This window comes from Macaca fascicularis, chromosome 13 (genome assembly GCF_037993035.2).
Source record: "Macaca fascicularis isolate 582-1 chromosome 13, T2T-MFA8v1.1".
Classification (NCBI taxonomy): Eukaryota; Metazoa; Chordata; class Mammalia; order Primates; family Cercopithecidae; genus Macaca; species Macaca fascicularis.
In genome coordinates this window covers 98,310,534-98,331,055 of record NC_088387.1, presented here as the reverse complement: position 1 = coordinate 98,331,055, position 20,522 = coordinate 98,310,534, and the positions used below count along the sequence as shown (strand labels likewise).

The following is a 20,522-nucleotide window of genomic DNA, read 5'->3' as shown; positions in this document are numbered from 1 at the left end:
ACATAACATTTCAGTATGGAGCCCTGGAATGAGAATGTCCTGGAATGAGAATGTCTTGGTCAGCCCTGGAATGACTCAGTAAGTAACCTTGCCAGTCTCTGCCTAAGTGTCACCTTTCCCATAGGATTTTCTCATTTAAATTACTGTTGTCACTACCACTTTGGTCCTTGGAGTATTTAACTATCCCATTAAAAATTTCTAGGAAAGGACAAAAATATATTTGTTTCATTACTATGATTACAGCTAAAATAAGCTGAAACTTTCCAAAAGATTTCATTTTCTATCACTTAGTATGTTGTAAACCAGAATTCACAAAATATACAAATGAACTGTCTTTTAAGTATTTGGTTCTGATGCTATCATAGTTAGTTGCTCTTGGAGGCTTGGGGGTCTAATCACATTTCATAGAAGATCTAAGTAAAAGGACCCCAACATGGAAATGTGATCCATTGGTTTCTTTTCCCTCATATTTAATAGCTGGAATGGCCTTATCTTTAAAAAGAAACTTAAGCTTCTGTATAAAGATAGCATGTCTGGTTGTATAATACCTTGATACAAATCCATAATCTAAAAAAAAGTGGCCAGTTTTTTGTTTTTACATTTTTTCCTCCTCAGATTCCTTTTGACCATTAAATATATGTTTTAAAAAATAAAATTGTAATATGCAATTTTTAATTTTTAATTATCCATTTAATTTTTTTTTTTTTTTTTTTTTTTTTTTTTTTTTTTTTTTTTTTGAGACAGAGTCTCACTCTGTCACCCAGGCTGGGCTGGAGTGCAGTGACATGATCTCGGCTCACTGCAACCTCTGCCTCCCAGGTTCAAGCAATTTTCGTGCCTCAGCCTCCCAAGTAGCTAGGGATTACAGGTGTGTGTTCCCACACCCGGCTAGTTTTTGTATTTTTAGTAGACACAGGGTTTTGCCAGGTTGGCCAGCCTGGTCTCAAACTCCTGACCTCAAGTGATTCACTCCCTGGGCCTCCCAAAGTGCCGGGATTACAGGCATGAGCCACTGTGTCCAGGCACATTTAATTCTTTTTTTTTTTTTTTAAGACAGAGTTTCACTTTGACACTCAGGCTGGAGTGCAGTGGTGCAATCTCAGCTCACTGCAACCTTCGCTTCTGGGTTCAAGCAATTCTCCTGCCTCAGCCTCCTGAGTAGCTGGGACTACAAGCGTGCGCCATCATGCCTGGCTAATTTTTTTATTTATTTTTTATTTATTTTTTTTAGACATAGTCTCACTCTGTCTCCAGGCTGGAGTGCAGTGGCGCGATCTCGGCTTACTGCAACATCTGCCTCCCGGGTTCAAGTGATTTCCCTGCCTCAGCCTCCTGAGTAGCTGGGACTATGGGCGCGCATCGCCACACCTGGCTAATTTTTTTTGTATTTTAGTAGAAACGGGGTTTCACCATGTTGGCCAGGATGGTCTCCATCTCCTGACCTTGTGATCCACCTGCCTTAACCTCCCAAAGAGCTGGGATTATAGGCATGAGCCACCGCGCCCGGCCAATTTTTGTATTTTTAGTAGAGATGGAGTTTCTCCGTATTGGCCAGGCTGGTCTTGAACTCCTGACCTCAAGTGATCCACCTGCCTCGGCCTCCCCAAGTGCTGGGATTCAGGCGGGAGCCACGGCACCCAGCCCTATTTTTGTATTTAGATTCTTATATACTTACTTAAAATTTTTATTTATTGATTTTAAAAAGAAATCAGTCTCCCGAGCCAGAATAGTCTCAAACTCCCAATTTATTGATTTTTTTTTTTTTTTTTTTTTTTTTTGAGACAGGGTCTCACTCTTACCCAGGCTGAAATTCAGTGGCACAGGTATAGTTCACTGCAGCCTTAAACTCCTGGACTCAGGCAACTCTCCTGCCTCAGCATCCTGAGTAGCCAGGACTACAGCCGTGTGCCATGATGCCCGGCTAATGTTTTTATTGGTAGTAGAGACAGGGTCTCGCTGTGTTGTAGGCTGATCTTGAACTCCTAGCATCAAGTGATTCCTACCACCTGAACCTCCTCAAGTGCTGAGGTTACAGGCGTGCGCCACTGTGCCTGGCCTAATGTAAGCATTTTAAAATACCACATTCTTAGTAGTCCAAATCTATTTTGACTGGATTTTCCTGTTAGTGGACACGTTCCATAAAACTCAGTTTTCTCTGTCTCCTGACTGATTTCATCACTGTACTTTTTGGGATAATATTTGAGAAGATGTTTAGTAAACTGTGATATACTATATCAATGTAAGATGATGGTGATAGTTGGAAGTAGACTGAAGAAAAACGAAGGCAGTTCTTTTCATCTATTCATTCTTGTGCCAACTTTATGCTGATAACTTGGGTATTTGTCAGATGGCTCTTTTTATTCTCTGCAGTATAGTAGGTGACTTAGGTTCATTCATGTCATATGACTGTGATACATTTGTGGCAGCTCACTCAATTGATATAAATAAATTTTACCTGGTTCATTTGCATATTACTAAATTTATTGTAGAAAATGCCTGTGGTAATGGTGACTTTGGTGTCTCCATGTTAAAATTAATTTTTACTTCATAATTCTATGCCATGTTTACATTTAGTAATTCAGTATATTTTTTCCTTATAAGTCCATAAAATTGTGCTAATAGAAACTGTGTCTGTCATACTGATACTGACACTTTTATCATTAGTTTTAAATCAATGCCTTGCACACCTTGATGAGTGGTTCAATAAGTATATAAAAAAAATTTTTTTAAGGTTTTTTTTTTTTGAGATGAAGTTTTGCTCTTGTTGCCCAGGCTTGAGTGCAATGGCACAGGCTTAGCTCACTGCAACCTCCTCCTCCCAGGTTCAAGTGATTCTCCTGCCTCAGCCTCCCAAGTAGCCAAGATTACAGGCACCCACCACCATGCCCGGCTAATTTTTGTATTTTTAGTAGAGACAGGGTTTGACCATGTTGGCCAGGCTAGTGTGGAACTCCTGGCCTCAGGTGATCCGCCTGCCTCGGCCTCCCGAAGTGCTGGGATTACAGGCATGAGCCACTGTACCAGGCTTTTAAAAAGTTTAATTCATGAAATCAGAAGTAAAATTTCACAATCATGTCAAAATCAGGACTTTTTAGATTAAGTCTGAAGATGTTTCTTTTTCTTTTTTTTTTTTGAGGCAGTGTCTCACTCTTGTTGCCCAGGCTAGAGTGGTGCAGTGGCGCGATCTCGGCTCACTGCACCCTCCACCTCCCGGTTCAAGTGATTCTCCTGCCTCAGCCTCCCCAGCAGCTGGGATTACAGGCGCCTGCCACCATGCCTGGCTTATTTTTGTATTTTTAGTAGAGATGGGGTTTCACCATGTTGGCCAGGCTGGTCTTGAACTCCTGACCTCAGGCGATCCGCCCACCTCGGCCTCCCAAAGTGCTGGAATTACAGGCGTGAGCTTGAAGATGTTTCTTACCAATCTTTATAACAAATTATGATGGGGGATGAGGAAAGAGAAAGGAGCATAATGCTATTGTATTCTTAGTATCTTCTTTAGTCCTCAGAACAACCTGAGGGGGATAATTATGTCCATGCTATAAGTTAGGCAGCTGGGACTCAGAGAAGCTAAATGACGTATGTAAAGTTACCTAGCTCAAAAGTGATGTAGCCATTATTCCGGTAAAACTCAGTTTGAATTCAAGGTCTATTCTATCTTCATTCTCTTTTGCTGTCATAAAACAAGTAAAAACAATTTGTCAGTAGCTTATAATTGTAAAATGATGGAAAAAAGTATTTGTAATTTCCTAGACAACAGTAACCTATTATTGGAAACTTCGTGAATCCTTTAAGGAAGACTACTCTTGTAGCTTTTTTTTTTTTTTTCCAGACAGAATCTCTCTCTGTCACCCAGGCTAGAGCACATTGGCGCTATCTCCCCTCCTGCAACCTCTGCCTCCCAGGTTCAAGTGATTCTCCTGCCTCAGCTTCCTGAGTAGCTGGGACTACAGGCATGCGCCACCACGCCTGGCTAATTTTTTTTGTAGAGACGGGGTTTCACCATGTTGGCCAGGCTGGTCTCAAACTCCTGACCTCAGGTGATCCACCCCCCTCAGCCTCCCAAAGTGCTGGGATTACAGGCATGAGCCACCACGCCCAACCCTCTTGTAGCTTTTAAAAAAAAAATTTATTTGCCAGGCGTGGTGGCTCATGCCTGTAATCCCAGCACTGTGGGAGGCCGAGGTGGGCAGATCATGAGGTCAGGAGATCGAGACCATCCTAGCTAACACAGTGAAACCCTGTCTCTACTAAAAATACAAAATATTAGCCGGGCATGATGGTATGCACCTGTAGTCCCAGCTACTCGGGAGACTGAGGCAGCAGAATCACTTGAACCCAGGAGGTAGAGGTTACACTCCAGCCTGGGCAACAGAGCGAGACTTCGTCTCAAAAATAAATAAATAAATAAATAAATAATAATAAAAATAAATGTATCTGTAGCTGGGTACGGTTACCCATGCCTATAATTCTAGCACTTTGGGAGGCCAAGGCAGGCGGATCACCTGAGGTCAGGAGTTCAAGACTAGCCCGGCCAATGTGGCGAAACCCCGTCTCTACTAAAAATACAAAAATTAGCCAGGTGTGGTGGCATATGCCAGTAATCCCAGCTACTCGAGAGGCTGAGGCAGAAGAATCGCTTGAACCCAGGAGGCGGAGGTTGCAGTGAGCCGAGATCTCGCCTGGGCGACAGAGCAAGACTCCATCTCAAAAAAAAAAAAAAATATATATATATATATATATATATGTATGTATAAATTTGTAGGGTACAAGTATAATTTTGTTACATGGATATATTGTATAGTAGTAAAGTCAGGGCTTTTTAATGTATCCATCACTGGAATAATTTCTCATCATCCCCCCACCCCCACCCCAAGGATGGCTACTCTTTGCTTTGCACTTGCTCCACACTGTGAGGGATACAGGAAATGTGTGAGTCATGGTACTTATCCTCAGTGATGGTAGATCTGGTAAAGAGAGTGAAAAGAAACAATAATAAGCAGCATCAGACAATATGATTTAAATGCCAAAAATCTAAATGCTTAGGAGAAGACTATTACTAAGGGTCTAATATTTCATCTTTATGGTGGAAATGGATCTTGAGCTAGGACTTAAAGGATAGTTAGGATTTGAATGCCTAGGAGGATGATGACAATGTGAACAAAGTAGTAGAATGAACATGTTATACTTTTGAGATAATAAAGACCAGATCTAAATTATGGAATTATTATATTTTATTTTATTTTATTTTATTTTATTTTATTTTATTTTATTTTTTGAGACAGAATCTCGCTCTGTCACCCAGGCTGGAGTGCAGTGGCATGATCTTGGCTCACTGCAAGCTCCGACTCCTAGGTTCCAGTGATTCTCCCACCTCAGCCTCCTGGTAGCTGGGATGACAGGCACCTGCCACCGTGCCCAGCTAATTTTTTGTATTTTTAGTAGAGACGGGGTTTCATCATGTTGGCCGGGCTGGTCTCGAACTCCTGACCTCCAGTGATCCACCCACCTCGGTCTTCCAATGTGCTGGCATTACAGGCGTGAGCCACTGCACCTGGCCTATTTTGTTTTATTTTTTATTATTTTTTGAGACGAAGTTTTGCTCTTACGCCCAGGCTGGAGTGAAGTGGCACGATCTTGGCTCACTGCAATCTCTGCCCCCCGGGTTCAAGCGATTCTCCTGCCTCAGACTCCCAAGTAGTTGGGATTACAGGCATGCACCACCATGCCTGGCTAATTTTTGTATTTTTAGTAGAGACAGGTTTCACCATGTTGGCCAGGCTGGTTTCGAACTCCTGACCTGAGGTGATCCACCCACCGTGGCCTCCCAAAGTGCTAGGATTACAGGCATGAGCCACCACGCCCAGCCTATTCATTATTTTTTAATTGACAATAATTTTATATATTTATGGGATACATTGTGATATTTCAGTACATATGTACATTATGGAATGGTCAAATCAGGCTAATTACCATGTCCCTCAGCTCAAATACGTACCATTTCTTTGTTGTGAGAACATTTAAAACCCATTCCTTTTGCTATTTTGAAGTATACATTATTATTAACTGTAGGAGATTATTTTGAACTAGTTGAAAATGTTGGAGAACTGCCAAGTCAAAAACAAACAGCCCCACCAGATTGTAATGTCCAAAAGAGCTGGAATCTTTATCTATTTTGTTCAACATGTATCCCAAGCACCTAGAATCATTCATGCCTGATATATAGTAGGTGCTGAATAAGTATGCACTTTAGTTATTTTTAACAACTTTACATAGTTATAATTGATATACAGTAAGATGCATATACATGTATATTGTTTTGTTTTGTTTTGTTTTGAAACAGAGTTTTGCTCTTGTCACCCAGGCTGAAGTGCAGTGGTGCGAGCTTGGCTCACCGGAACCTCTGCCTCCCAGGTTCAAGTGATTCTCCTGCCTCAGCCTGGAGTACCTGGGATTACAGGTACCCGCCACCACGCTCAGCCAATTTTTGTGTTTTTAGTAGAGACGGGGTTTCACCGTGTTGGCCAGGCTGGTCTCAAACTCCTGACCTCAGGTGATCTGTGAACCTCAGCCTCCCAAAGTGTCATGATTAGAAGTGTAAGCCACCATGCCAGCCTAAAATGCACATATTTAAAGCATGCCATTTAATTTTTTGTGTGTATGATGGGCTCAGTTTATCACCCAGGCTGGAGTACAGTGGCACAATCTTGGCTCACTGTAGCCTCAACCTCCCAGGTTAAAGCAGTTCTCCTACCTCAACCCCCAAGTAGCTGGGACTACAGGCATGTGCCACCAGCTAATTTTGTATTTTTTTTGTAGAGACAGGGTTTCTCCATGTTGCTCAGGCTGGTCTCCAACTCCTGAGGTCAAGGGATCCACCTGCCTCCCAAAGTGCTGGCATTATAAGCGTGAGCCGCTACCACTACACCCAGCCCATTTAATATTTTTAAATGAAATAATATTCAACTATGGTTGTTTTGTTGTTTTTTTTTGAGACAGGGTTTCACTCTTGTTGCCCAGGCTGGAGTGCAATGGTGCAATCTTGGCTTACCGCAACCTATGCCTCCCGGGTTCAAGCTATTCTTCTGCCTCAGCCTCCTGAGTAGCTGGGATTACAGGCATGTGCCACCACGCCTGGCTAATTTTGTATTTTTAGTAGAGATGGGGTTTCTTCATGTTGGTCAGGCTGGTCTTGAACTCCTGACCTAAGGTGGTCTGTCCACCTCAGCCTCCCAAAGTGCTGGTATTACAGGTGTGAGCTACTGTGCCTGGCCATATTCAACTATCTTAATAATGCTTGCTTTTTTGTTGTTGTTGTTCTGAGACAGGGTCTCACCCAGGCTGGAGCACAGTGGCGTGATCGTGGCTTACTGCAGCCTCGACCTCCTGGGCTCAAGCGATCCTCCTGCCTCAGCCTCCCAAGTAGCTGGGACTACAGTTACATGCCATCACGCCTGGCTAATTTTTCAATTTTTTTTGTTGACACAAGATCTCACTATGTTGACCAAGCTAGTCTGGAACTCGTGGCCTGAAGTAATCCTCCTGCCTGGGCCTCCCAGAGAGCCGAGATTACAGGCATGAGCCACTGTACCACTTTATTTCTTAAAAAAGAAACAAATGAATCAAAATGTAAACATTTCTTAAATCTGAATGGTCAGGGTGGGTGTTTATATTTTTCTCTTTTCCTTTGTGTATGTTTGAAATATGTAGACATTTTTAAAGTGAAGCAATTAATATTAGGAATACTAGGTTTGAAGGAAGAAATCTTATGAGAAAATGTTAGTGGGCATAGAGTTATGATTTCCTGGATTTTTTGTTTTTTGTTTTTTGTTTTTGAGATGGAGTCTCACTGTGTCACCCAGGCTGGAGTGCAGTGGTACGATCTCGGCTTACTGCAACCTCCGCCTCCCGTGTTCAAGCAATTCTCCTGCCTCAGCCTCTCAAGTAGCTGAGACTACAGGCACTCGCCATCACACCGCCTAATTTTTGTATTTTTAGTAGAGATGGGGTTTGACTATGTTGTCCAGGCTGGTCTCAAACTCCTGACCTCAGGTGATGCACCTGCCTTGGCCTCCCAAAGTGCTGGGATTACAGGAGTGAGCCATCATACCAGGCTGCTGGGTTTTTTAAGACGGGGCCTCCCTCTGTTGCCCAAGCTGGAATGTAGTGGAATGATCACAGGTCGCTGCAGCCTCAACTTCCTGGGCTCAAGCGATCATCCCATCTCAGCCTCTGGAGTAGCTGGGACTACAGCATATGCCACCATGCCTGGCTAAGTTGTCTTTTGTTTTGTTTTGTTTTGTTTTGTTTGAGACAGAGTCTTGCCCTGTCACCCAGGCTGGAGTGCAATGGCGCAATGTCAGCTGCTCACCGCAACCTCTGCCTCCCGGGTTAAAGCAATTCTGCCTCAGCCTCCTGAGTAGCTGGGATTACAGGCGCGTGCTACCATGCGTAGCTAATTTTTTGTGTCTTTAGTAGAGACAGGTTTTACCATGTTGGCCAGGCTAGTCTCGAACTCCTGACCTCGTGATCTACCTGCCTCGGCCTCCCAAAGTGTTGGAATTACAGGCGTGAGCTACCACGCCCAGCCAAATTTTTGTATTTTTTAGAGAGATGAGGTCTGCCTGTGTTGCCAAGGCTGGTTTGGCACTCCTGGCCTCAAGCAATCCTCCCACTTTGACATCCCAAAGTGCTGAGATTACAGGTGTGAGCCACCATGCCTAGCCTGTTTATTTCATTTTAAAATTGTGAAAAAGTCATTGATTTTTTTTTTCAAGCCATAAATCAACCAAATGTCATATGAAGCTCTTTTGTTTTTTTTTTTTACAAAGTAATCTTTATTGTGGTCATAATACATCTTTTCATAGTCATTAGTTTAAATGTGGATTCGCATTACTTTTCACAGCTTCAAATTTTTGGTTTGGAGAGTAAGAGGCAAGTTATATTTCATAAGGATTCAAATCTTTGAAATTACTGGTACTCTTAGGTTATTAAGAGTAATTTTATGATAGAGCAAAAGTACTGCCTTTAAAAAAAAAAACGAATGAAATGGCGGTATAGCACTCTAGGTGTATATATTTTTAGGGTATAGTTTTTCATTCCAATTTTTATTATGAAAATTTTCAAGTGTGTATAAAAATGGAGAGAACAGTAAACTCTCATGTCTACTCATTACCCAGCTTGATGATTATCAAGTCGTGGCCATTTTCATTTTAATTATGTTCCATCCACTCCTCAATCCACTTGATTGTTTGAAGCAATTTCCAGTTATAGTATTCATCAGTCAGTATTTCAGTATGTATCTAAAGCAGTGACTTAAAAAAACTTACAGCTACAGTCCCATCGTCACACCCTAAAAATTAATCATCACTCCAAAATAACATCAGATATCCCATCACTATTCAGATGTTACTGATTCTTTTATAAGTTTTTTTACAGTTGATTTGTTTAAATCAAAATCTAAATATGGTCCATACATTGTAATACATTGATATGTTTCTGAAATATTTAAGGAATCTACTGTCATCTCTTTTTTCTCCCTAGTAATACATGTATTGAAGAAAATGGATCATTTTTCCTAAAGAATTTCCCACATTCTGGACTTTGTTGATTGCATTCTTGCGATATCATCTGATTATGCTCCTTTGTGCCCTATATTTCCTGTAATCTGGTAGTTAGATCTAGGGACTTGAATGGATTCAGATTCACATTTTTGGCAAGAATAGATGGTGGTACCAGCTTTTACACTGAGGCATGTTTTTTTGTCTGGTTATCTCTGTGATTTTAGCAGCCATTGATATCATTGCCTAGATTCATTATTGCATTAGAAGTTGCAAATTGAAGACATTCTAATTTTTTTTTTCTTTTTGTTTTGAGACTGAGTTTCACTCTTGTTGCCCAGGCTGGAGTGCAATGGCATGGTCTCAGCCCACTGCAACCTCCGCCTCCTGGGTACAAGTGATTCTCCTGCCTCAGCCTCCCGAGTAGCTGGGACTACCCATTAAATAACTGGTCCTTCCCCATTCATCTCAATCCCTAGTAACCTCTGTCCTACTTTCTGTCTTTATCAATCATCTATTCTAGATATTTTATATGTTTGGAATCATAAAGTATTTGTCCTTTTGTATCTGAGTTTTTTATTCATGTAGCATCATGTTTTCAGCATTCATCCATGTTATAGTATGTATCAGAATTTCACTCCTTCTATGACTGAATAATATTCCATTGCTTGTGTACACCTCATTTTGTTTATCCATTCATCTGTTGATGGATACTTGGGTTGTTTCCACCTTTTAGCTCTCATGAATATTGCTGTAGCCACCAAACTGTTTTCCTCAGAACTGTGGTATTTCACATTCCCACCAGCAGTGTACCAGGGTTTCAATTTCTTTACAACCTTGCCAACACTTGTTTTCTGCTTTTTGTTTTCTTTTTAATAGCCGTCCTAATGGGTGTGAAGTAGTATCTCATTATGGTTTTGATTTGTGTTTTCTAGGAACTATTGATTTTGAGCATCTTTTCATGTGCTTATTGGCCATTTTTATTTCTTCTTTGGAAAAATGTCTATTCACACAAGTCCTTTGCCCATTTTTGCATATCCTTTTTTTTTTTTTTTTTTTTTTTAAGAGACAGATTCTTGCTCTGTTTGCTCAGGCTGGAGCATGCTGACATGATCATGGCTCACTGCAGCCTCAAATTCCCTGGCTCAAATGATCTCCTGCCTCTCAGCCTCCCAAGTAGCTGGGGATACAGGGGTGTGCCACTGTGCCCAGCTTGCCTACCTTTTTTTTGAGACGGAGTCTAGCTTTGTTGCCAGATTGGAGTACAGTGGCTCAATTTCGGCTCACTGCAACCTCCACCTCCCAGGTTCAAGCAATTCTCCTGCCTCAGCCTCCCGAGTAGCTGGGATTACAGGCACGCGCCGCCACACGCAGCTAATTTTTGTATTTTTAGTAGAGACAGGGTTTCACCATGTTGTCCAGGATGGTCTCGATCTCCTGACCTCGTGATTCACCCACCTCTGCCTCCCAAAGTGCTGGGATTACAGGCGTGAGCCATCGCGCCCGGCCACTTGCCTACCATTTTTAAGTTGCCATTTTCTTGATTCAGCATTCCCTTGGTTGCTGTAACCCTTCTTTGACTATTTTCTAGAGTTTTGACAAAGTTGGTTCTAAGAGTTTCTGCTTGTCTTTCGATATTTCTGTAGAGGGGACAGGTGTCTGGACCTACCTATTCTTCCATTTTGCTGATGTCACCCTCAAGAGTTTAATTTTCCTTTTTCTTTTTCTCTCACTTTCTTTCAATAAGGAGTTTAAACATTTTAAATCTGTATATATAATCATGTGTCACTTAATGGAGGGGGTACATATTGAAAAGTGTGTCATTAGGCAGTTTCGTCATTGTGTGAATGTCATACAACGTATTTTCACAAACCTGATGGTACAGCCAACTGTACACATAGGCTGTATGGTGTAATATTGCTCCTAGGCTACAAACCTGTACAGCATGTTACTGTACCAAATACTGTAGGCAGTTATGATATAATGGTAAAGTATCATAACATATGGTATGTATGATATAATATTTGCATATCTAAACGTATCTCAACATAGAAAAGGCACAGTAGAAGTATACTATTATAATCTTACGGGACCACCATTGTATATGCAGTCCGTCATTAACCAAAATGTTGTTACACAGTGTATTACTGTATTTGGAATGTATTTTGGTTATGGTAATGTCACATTACTGTTGAGTTTATTAAAGAGTTCATCTCAGGCTGGAGTGCTGTGGTGCAGTCTTGGCTTACTTCAACCTCTGCCTCCTGGGTTCAAGTAATTCTCGTGCCTCAGCCTCCCGAGTAGCAGGGATTACGGATATGTGTCATCATGCCAAGCTGATGTTTTTTTTTTTTTTGGAGATGGAGTCCACTCTGTCACCCAGGCTGGAGTGCAGTGGCGTGATCTCCGCTCACTGCAAGCTCCGCCTCCCAGGTTCACACCATTCTCCTGTCTCAGCCTCCCGAGTAGCTACAGGCACCCGCCACCATGCCCGGCTAATTTTTTATATTTTCTAGTAGAGACAGGGTTTCACTGTGTTAGCCAGGATGGTCTCTGTCTCTTGACCTCGTGATCTGCCTGCCTCGGCCTCCCAAAGGGCTGGGATTACAGGTGCGAGCCACTGCGCCTGGCCGCCAAGCTGATTTTTGTATTTTTAGTACAGATGGGGTTTTCCCATGTTGGACAGGCTGGTCTCGAACTCCTGGCCTAAAGTAATCCAACTGCCTCGGCCTCCCAAAGTACTGGGAGTACAGGCATGAGCCACCATACCTGGCCTCATCTTTTTTATTTAAAAAAAAAAAAAATCTAGTAGTATAGACTCACATATTTTTGTTTTATTCAATGGAGCATAATCCACTAGTATTGTTATTTTTTTAGATGTTCAGTTTACCAGATTTACCCAATGGGAGCCCCTTCAGAGTGGCTTTGGAGTCACTTTTTCTTTTCATTTTTTCTTTTTAATTTATTATTTGTTTATTTTTTGAGACAGAGTCTCACTCACTCTGTTACGAGAGCTGGAGTGCAGTGGCGCAGTCTCGGCTCACTGCAAGCTCCGCCTCCAGGGTTGAAGTGATTCTCCTGCCTCAGCCTCCCAAGTAGCTGGGATTACTTGCGCCTGCCACCACGCCCGGCTAATTTTTATATTTTTAGTGGAGATGGGTTTTCACCGTGTTGGCCAGACTGGTCTCAAACTCCTGACCTCAGGTGATCCGCCCGCCTTGGCCTCCCAAATTTCTGGGATTACAGACATAAGCCACCACGCCTGGCCTTGTCCTTATCATTCTTTGGGTACCTTTACTGGGGCAAAAGTGTTCTATGTTCATGTTTCTCTGCCCCCTCCTGAAGTTATCCTTTTCTCGAAGGAGCCATTTAGGAAAAACATTCTCCTTACACAGTAGAATATGTAGAAACCAAGATAAAGACACTTGGTGTGCTCATTGCTTCTGGTCTATCTTTGCTTCCAGGCCTTCTCAGCAGACCAGTGGTTTGGACTACAGCTGTCACTTGGTGTCCCAGATTGGTTCCAGGACCCCCATAGATACCCAAATCTGCTGATGCTCAAGTCCCTTGCATAAAATAGCATATTATTTGCAGATAACGTATGCACATCCTCCTGTATACTGTAAATCACCTTTAAATTACTTATAATACCTAATACTATGTAAATAATGGTTATGTAATTTTTAAATTTGTATTAGTTTTTGCTGTATTGTTTTTCTTATTTTTTTTCCCTGAATATTTTTGATCCATGATTGGTTGAGCCTGCAGATGCATAGGGCTGTTGTCCAGGCTGGAGCACAGTGGCATGATGATGGCCCACTGCAGCCTTGAACTCCTGGGCTCAAGTGATCCTCTCACCTCAGCACCTCAACCTCCTGAGCAGCTGGAACCACAGGTGCACCATAATGCCTGGCTAATTTTTTTTTTTTTTCTGAGACGGAGTCTTGTTCTGTTGCCCAGGCTGGAGTGCAGTGGTGTGATTTCAGCACACTGCAACCTCTGCCTCCCAGGTTCAAGTGATTCTCCTGCCTCAGCCTCCTGAATAACTGGGACTACAGGTGCATACCACCACACTCGGCTAATTTTTATATTTTTTAGAGGAGACAGGGTTTCACCACGTTGGCCAGGCTGATCTCTAACTCCTGGCCTCAAGTGATCCACCCACGGCCAGGCATGGTGGCTCACACCTGTAATCCCAGCACTTTGAGAGGCCGAGGCAGGCGGATCACCTGAGGTCAGGAGTTTGAGACCAGCCTGACCAACATGGAGAAACCCCGACTCTACTAAAAATACAAAATTAGCCAGGCATGGTGGGGCATGCCTGTAATCCCAGCTACTCGGGAGGCTGAGGCAGGAGAATCTCTGGAACTCGGGAGGCGGAGGTTGTGGTGAGCCAAGATTGTGCCATTGCAGTCCAGCCTGGGCAACAAGAGCGAAACTCCATCTTAAAAAAAAAAAAAAGTGACCCACCCAACTTGGCCTCCCAAAGTGCTGGGATTACAGGTATGAGCCACTGCACCCAGCCATTTTTTATAGAGACAGTCTCACTATTTTACCCAGGCTAGTCTTGAACTCCTTGGCTTAAGCAATCCTCCTACCTTGGCCTCTCAAAGTGCTGGAATTACAGATGTGAGCCATACGCCCAGTTCATTGGCTAAGTCAAATGGTATATTATACTTTTTTTCATCATAAGTTTTAAGAAGTCTTTCTTTTTTCAGATTATCAGACTTGAAAATATATTTTCTATCATTGCTTTATTTTGTAGATGGAAATGACAGCTTTGAGTTTGCTCACTTTTTCTTTAGACCCTTTTAAGTAACATTTTAGGACTACATGGTAACTTACATATTAAGCTTCTTACTTTTTTTTTACTTACTTTCTTTTTACTTTTACAGTAAGGCAAAAGAGAATGAAAGACGTAGATAACCTCAAAAGTGTAAAACAAGAATGGTAAGTTAATTCAAACTGAATTGCTTTGTTAATGCCTTTGTTAATATCATTCTGTGTTTTTGTTACATTTCACTGGCAGAGATAGTAGATTAAGTTTTAATTATGTATGACTACTTCATTGTCATCTATTATGTTGAAGTAATTTTTTTACCATAGCTGCATTAAACAAATTTTATTGAAGTTACTGAATGTTTTTTGTTATTAATTTTAAAAAGTTAAATTATCTGTGTTCATACATTACTTCTGTTATTTGACAAATTAAATAACTGTTTACCTCATTAGCCTCTTGTGATAGATATACTATTTTAGTGTCATGGTGGAAATATGGCTTTGGAGTCAGATAAACCTAGGCTTGAATCCCATCTCTGCCTTGTATTATCTCTCTGGCCTTCAGGCAGCTTAGGTAAATTCTTTGAGCCTCAATATCTCATCTATAAAATGAGGATATAAATACCTACCTATCTGAAAGGTTTATGTGTGTATCTTTTTTTCTTTTTTCTTTTTTTTCTTTTCTTTTCTTTTTACAGGCAAGTTGTCTGTTGCCCAGGCTAGAGTGCAGTGGTACAATCATAGCATATTGAAGCCTTGAATTCCTGGGGTCAAGTGATCATCTCACCTTGACTTCCTGAGTAGCTAGAACCACAGGCTTATACCACTGCACCCAGTTCATTTTTAAATTTCTTGTAGCAGTGTGGTCTCACTATATTGCTCAGAACTCCTGGCTTCAAGCGATCCTCCTGCCACAGCCTCTCAAAATGCTGGGATTATAAGCGTGAGCCACCATGCTTGGCCTATTATTTATTTTTTCACTCAGGTGTTTATAGGCTTACATAAATATTTGATGCTAATTATATAATTGTGAGGTTGTTGGCCGGGCACAGTGGCTCACGCCTATAATCCCAGCACTTTGGGAGGCCAAGGCAGGTGGATCATCTGAGGTCAGGAGTTCAAGACCAGCCTGGACAACATGGCAAAATCCCATCTCTACTAAAAATACAAAAATTAGCTAGGCGTGGTGGTGGGCGCCAGTAATCCCAGCTACTTGGGAGGCTGAGGAAGGAGAATTGCTTGAACCTTAGAGGCAGAGGTTGCAGTGAGCCAAGATCACACCACTGCACTCCAGCCTGGGTGACAGAGCAAGACTCCTCCGTCTCAAAAAATAAATAAATAAATAATTGTGAAGTTGTGTCAGAGGTCTCCAAGACCACCCCTAGTTTTGATGATTTACTAGAAGAATTTGTAAGATTTAGCATGTAGTTATGCTCCTGATTATAATTTATTACAGTGAAGGGTTACAAAGCAAAATCAGCAAAGGGAAAAAGTGCATGGGGAAAACCAGGCACAAGCTTCCAGGGGTCCTCACCCAGTGGAGTCGCCCAGGATGTACTTAATTCCCCCAGTAACAAGTTGTGACAAATACATGTGAAATACTGTCTACCGGGAAAGTTCATTGGAGATGAGCCTAGAGTTTATAGTGGGAGCTAGTCACATCCTAAAATTTCAGACTCTCATAAGGAAAGTAGGAGTTCAATATAAATCACATTGTTTATACAAACTGTACATTGAGCCATCCTTACAAATTTAGGATGATGGGAACCTTCTAGAAATTCAAGTTTGCAGATGTGGCCAGGTGCGGTGGCTCATGCCTATAATCCCAGCACTTTGGGAGGCCAAGGTGGGTGGATCATGATGTCAGGAGATCGAGACCATCCTGGCTAACACGGTGAAACCCCGTCTCTAGTAAAAATACAAAAAAAAATTAGCCAGGCGTGGTGGCAGGCGCCTGTAGTCCCAGCTACTTGGGAGGCTGAGGCGGGAGAATGGCGTGAACCCGGGAGGCAGAGCTTGCACTGAGCCGAGATCGCACCACTGCACTCCAACCTGGCTGACAGAGCGAGACTCCGTCTTAAAAAAAAAAAAAAAAAAAAAAAAACAAATCCAAGTTTGCAGATGCCAGCCCAGGACTAACCTTGTAAGCAAGTCTTTCAAAAGATAGCAATCAGATCTGCTATATTAACTCATTTCTACACAGCGATAAATTGAATGATTTGAAATGGTAAAATTAACTTAGAACAGGCCTGTTTTAAAATGGCTTTATTGAAATATAATTCACATACCATATAATTCATTCACTTAAAATATATAGTTCAATAGTTTTTAGTATGCTCACAGATTTGTGCAGTCATTACCATAGTCAATTTTAACGCGTTTATATTACCCCAAAGAGAAACCCCATATCCGTTAGCAATCCCACCCATTGTCCTATGCCTTGCCCCTGACAACCATGAAACTGCTTTCTTTTTTTGAGACGGAATCTCACTTTTTGCTCAGGCTGGAGTGCAATGGCATGATCTCAGCTCACTGCAACCTCCACCTCCCAGGTTTAAGCAGTTCCCCTGCCTCAGCCTCCTGAGTAGCTGGGATTACAGGCACGCCCCACCATGCCCAGCTAATTTTTTTTGTATTGTTAATGGAGATGGGGTTTTACCATATTGGCCAGTCTGGTCTCAAACTCCTGACCTCAGGTGTTCTGCCCACCTCAGCCTCCCAGAGTTCTGGGATTACAAGTGTGAGCCACTGCGCCTGGTGAGAAAGCCACTGCTTTCTATTTCTACAGATTTACCTGTTCTGGACATTTCATATAAATGCAGTTATACAATATGTGGTCTTTCGTGACTGACTGCTTTCACTTAGCATAATGTTTTCAAGGTTCACCTATGTTGTAGAGCATGTATCAGTACTTTGAAATTTTTTTGATTTTGTTTTTTTTGAGATGGAGTTTTGCTCTTGTCACCTAAGCTGTGGTGCAGTGGCACACTCTTGGCTCACTGCAACCTCCGCCTCCCAAGTTCAAGCAATTCTCCTGCCTCAGCCTCCCAAGTAGCTGGGACTACAGTTGTGCGCCACCACACCTGGCTAATTTTTGCATTTTTAGTAGAGACGGGGTTTCACCATGTTGTCCAGGCTGATGTCGAACTCCTGACCTCAAGTGATCCGCCCACCTCGGCCTCCCAAAGTGCTAGGATTACAGGCACGAGCCACCATGCCTGGCCTGTACTTTGAATTTTAAGTAAAATATTTAGTAAAGTACCTACACAAAAATATAGGTGACAGTTTATAATTTTCTTTGTAACAAAAATGGATTTGTAAAAATGTTTTGTTAAAAACAATGGCCCAGGGAAAAATGAAAAGAAAACTGCCTTTTTCTTTTTTTTTTTTTTTGGAGATGAAGTCTTGCTTTGTCACCCGGCTGGAGTGCAATGGCGTGATCTCGGCTCACTGCAACCTCCACCTTCCAGGTTCAAGCGATTCTCCTGCCTCAGCCTCCCAAGTAGCTGGGACTGTAGGTGCTAACTTCTGTATTTTTAGTAGAGATGGGGTTTTACCATGTTGACCAGGATGGTCTTGATCTCTTGACCTCGTGATCTGCCCACCTCGGACTCCCATAGTGCTGGGATTACAGGCATGAATTACTGCACCCGGCCTCTTTTTTTTTTTTTTTTTTCTTTTTTGAGACGGAGTCTTGCTCTGTCACCCAGACTGGAGAGCAGTGGCATGATCTCGGCTCACTGCAACCTCTGCCTCCCAGGTTCAAGCAATTCTCCTACCTAAAGTCTCCCGAGTAGTTGGGATTACAAGCGCCTGCCACCATGCCTGGCTAATTTTTGTACTTTTAGTAGAGATGGGGTTTCACCATGCTGTCCAAGCTGGTCTTGGACTCCTGACCTCAGGTGATCTGTCCGCCTCGGCCTCCCAAAGTGCTGGGGTTACAGGCATGAGCCACCACGCCCGGCCAAAAAGTGCTTTTGGACTTACAGTTCCACATGGCTGGGGAAGCCTCACAATCCTGGCAGAAGGCAAGCAAGAGCACGTTACGTCTTAAGATGGATGGCAGCAGGCAAAGAGAGAGAGTTTGTGCAGGGGAACTCCTCTTTTTAAAACCATCACATCTTGTGAGACTTATTCATTATCATGAGAACAGCATGGGAAAGACTTGCTCCCATGATTCAGTTACCTCCCACTGGTCCCTCCCACAACACATGGGAATTCAAGATGAGATTTGGGTGGGGACACAGCCAAACCATATCAATGACCCAACTGAAAAATGGAAGAAAATGCCAGGTTCAGTGGCTCACACCTGTAATCCCCGCACTTTGGGAGGCTGAGGCGGGCAGATCACGAGGTCAGAAGTTCAAGACCAGCCTGACCAACATGGTGAAACCCCATCTCTACTAAAAATACAAAAATAAGCTGGGCATGGTGGCGCATGCCTGTAATCCCAACTACTTGGGAGGCAGAGGCAAGATTGCGCCACTGCACTCCGGCCTGGGTGAAAAAGCGAGACAGTGTCTCAGAAAAGAAAAAAGAAAGAAAGAAAGAAAAATGGAAGAAAACGTCTGAATAGACATTTCTCCAAAGAAGACATACAAATGATCAACAGGTGTATGTTCAATGTCACTGGTAATCATCAGGGAAATGCAAATCAAAATAAGAGTAATCACCTTACACCTATCAGGGTGGCTATTATCAAAAAACAAAAGAGTTAGTCCTGGTGAGGATATGGAGAAAAGAGAACCCTTGTCCACTGTTGATGGGGATGCAAAATGGTGCATCTACTATGAAAAACAATATGGAGATTCCTCAAAAAATTAAAAATAGAATTGCCACAGAATGGATTACTGAATAGATCCAGGAATCCCACCTCTGGATATTATCCAAAGGAGTTAGAATCAGGATCTTGAAGAGGCTGGGTGCAGTGGCTCACATCTATAATGCCAACACTTTGGAAAGCCAAGGCAGGAGGATCCCTTGAGGGAAGGACTTTGAAACCAGCCTGGTTCACATAGTGAGACCTCATCTCTACAAAAGAAAAATTAAAAAACTAGCCAGCTTGGTGACACATACCTGTAGACCCAGCTATTGAGGAGGCTGAGACAGGAGGATCATTTGAGCCTAGGAGTTTGAGGCTGCAGTGAGCCATGATCATGTCACTGCACTTCTCCATTCTGGGTGACAGAGCCAGATCCTGTCTCAAAAAAAAAAAAAAAAAAAAAAATCACGAAAAGAGATGAATGGGTAAAGAATATATAATACATACCCCAAATGGAATATTATCCAGTCTTTTTTTTTTTTTTGAGATAGAGTTTCGCTCTTCTTGCCTGGGCTGGAGTGCAATGGCACAATTTCAGCTCACTGCAACCTCTGCCTCCCAGGTTCAAGTGATTCTCCTGCCTCAGCCTCCCGAGTAGCTGGCATTACAATGTGTGCAACCACGCCCGGCTAATTTTCTATTTTTAGTAGACACAGGGTTTCACCATGTTGGTCAGACTGGTCTCAAACTCCTGACCTCAAGTGATCTGCCCACCTCGACCTCCCAAAGTACTGGGATTACAGGCGTGAGCCACCATGCCCGGCTATTCAGTCTTGAGAAAGAAGGAAATTCTGCAGTATGCAACAACATAGATGAACCTTGAGGATATAATGGTGGTTGCCAGGGGCTAGGGGAAAGTGAAAATGAGGAGTTGCTAATCAGTGGGCATAAAGTTTCAGTTAAGCAAGATGAATAGATCCTAGAGATATGCTGAGCAACATAGTACCTATAGTTAACCACACTTTATTGTTCACTTAAAAATATGTTAAGAGGTTAGGTCTCATTTTAAGTGTTCTTTTAGAAAGTCCCTCACCTGAAACTTCTGTACTTTTAGTATTATGGGAACTCCTGACATTTTAAGACGTGTTTACTGGCTGAGCACAGTGGCTCACACCTGTAATCCTAGCACTTTGGGAGGCCAAGGCAGGCAGATTTCTTGACCCCAGGAGTTCAAGACTAGCCTGGGGCACATGGTAAACCCTCATCTCTACAAAATACAAAAATTAGCTATTGGAGAGACTGGAACTATAGGCATGTGCCACCATGTCTGGCTGATTTTTCTTATTTTTTTTTTTATAGAGATGGGGTCTCCCTATGTTGCCCAGGCTGGTCTCAAACTCCTGGGCTCAAGGGATCCTCCC

General features: G+C 42.5%; 1 protein-coding gene across 16 annotated transcripts in view; it reads left to right on the top strand.

Moving 5' to 3' along the window:
* Positions 1–20,522, top strand: part of UBXN2A (UBX domain protein 2A) — a 68,137-nt gene that overhangs the window by 19,680 nt on the left and 27,935 nt on the right. For all 16 annotated transcript variants that reach the window (XM_065527679.2, XM_074012254.1, XM_005576449.5 and 13 more), the window contains exon 2: positions 14,456–14,510. In XM_065527679.2, the coding sequence (XP_065383751.1) occupies positions 14,470–14,510 (41 nt within the window). In that variant the 5' untranslated portion in view covers positions 14,456–14,469. The remainder of the gene's footprint in view (positions 1–14,455; positions 14,511–20,522) is intronic.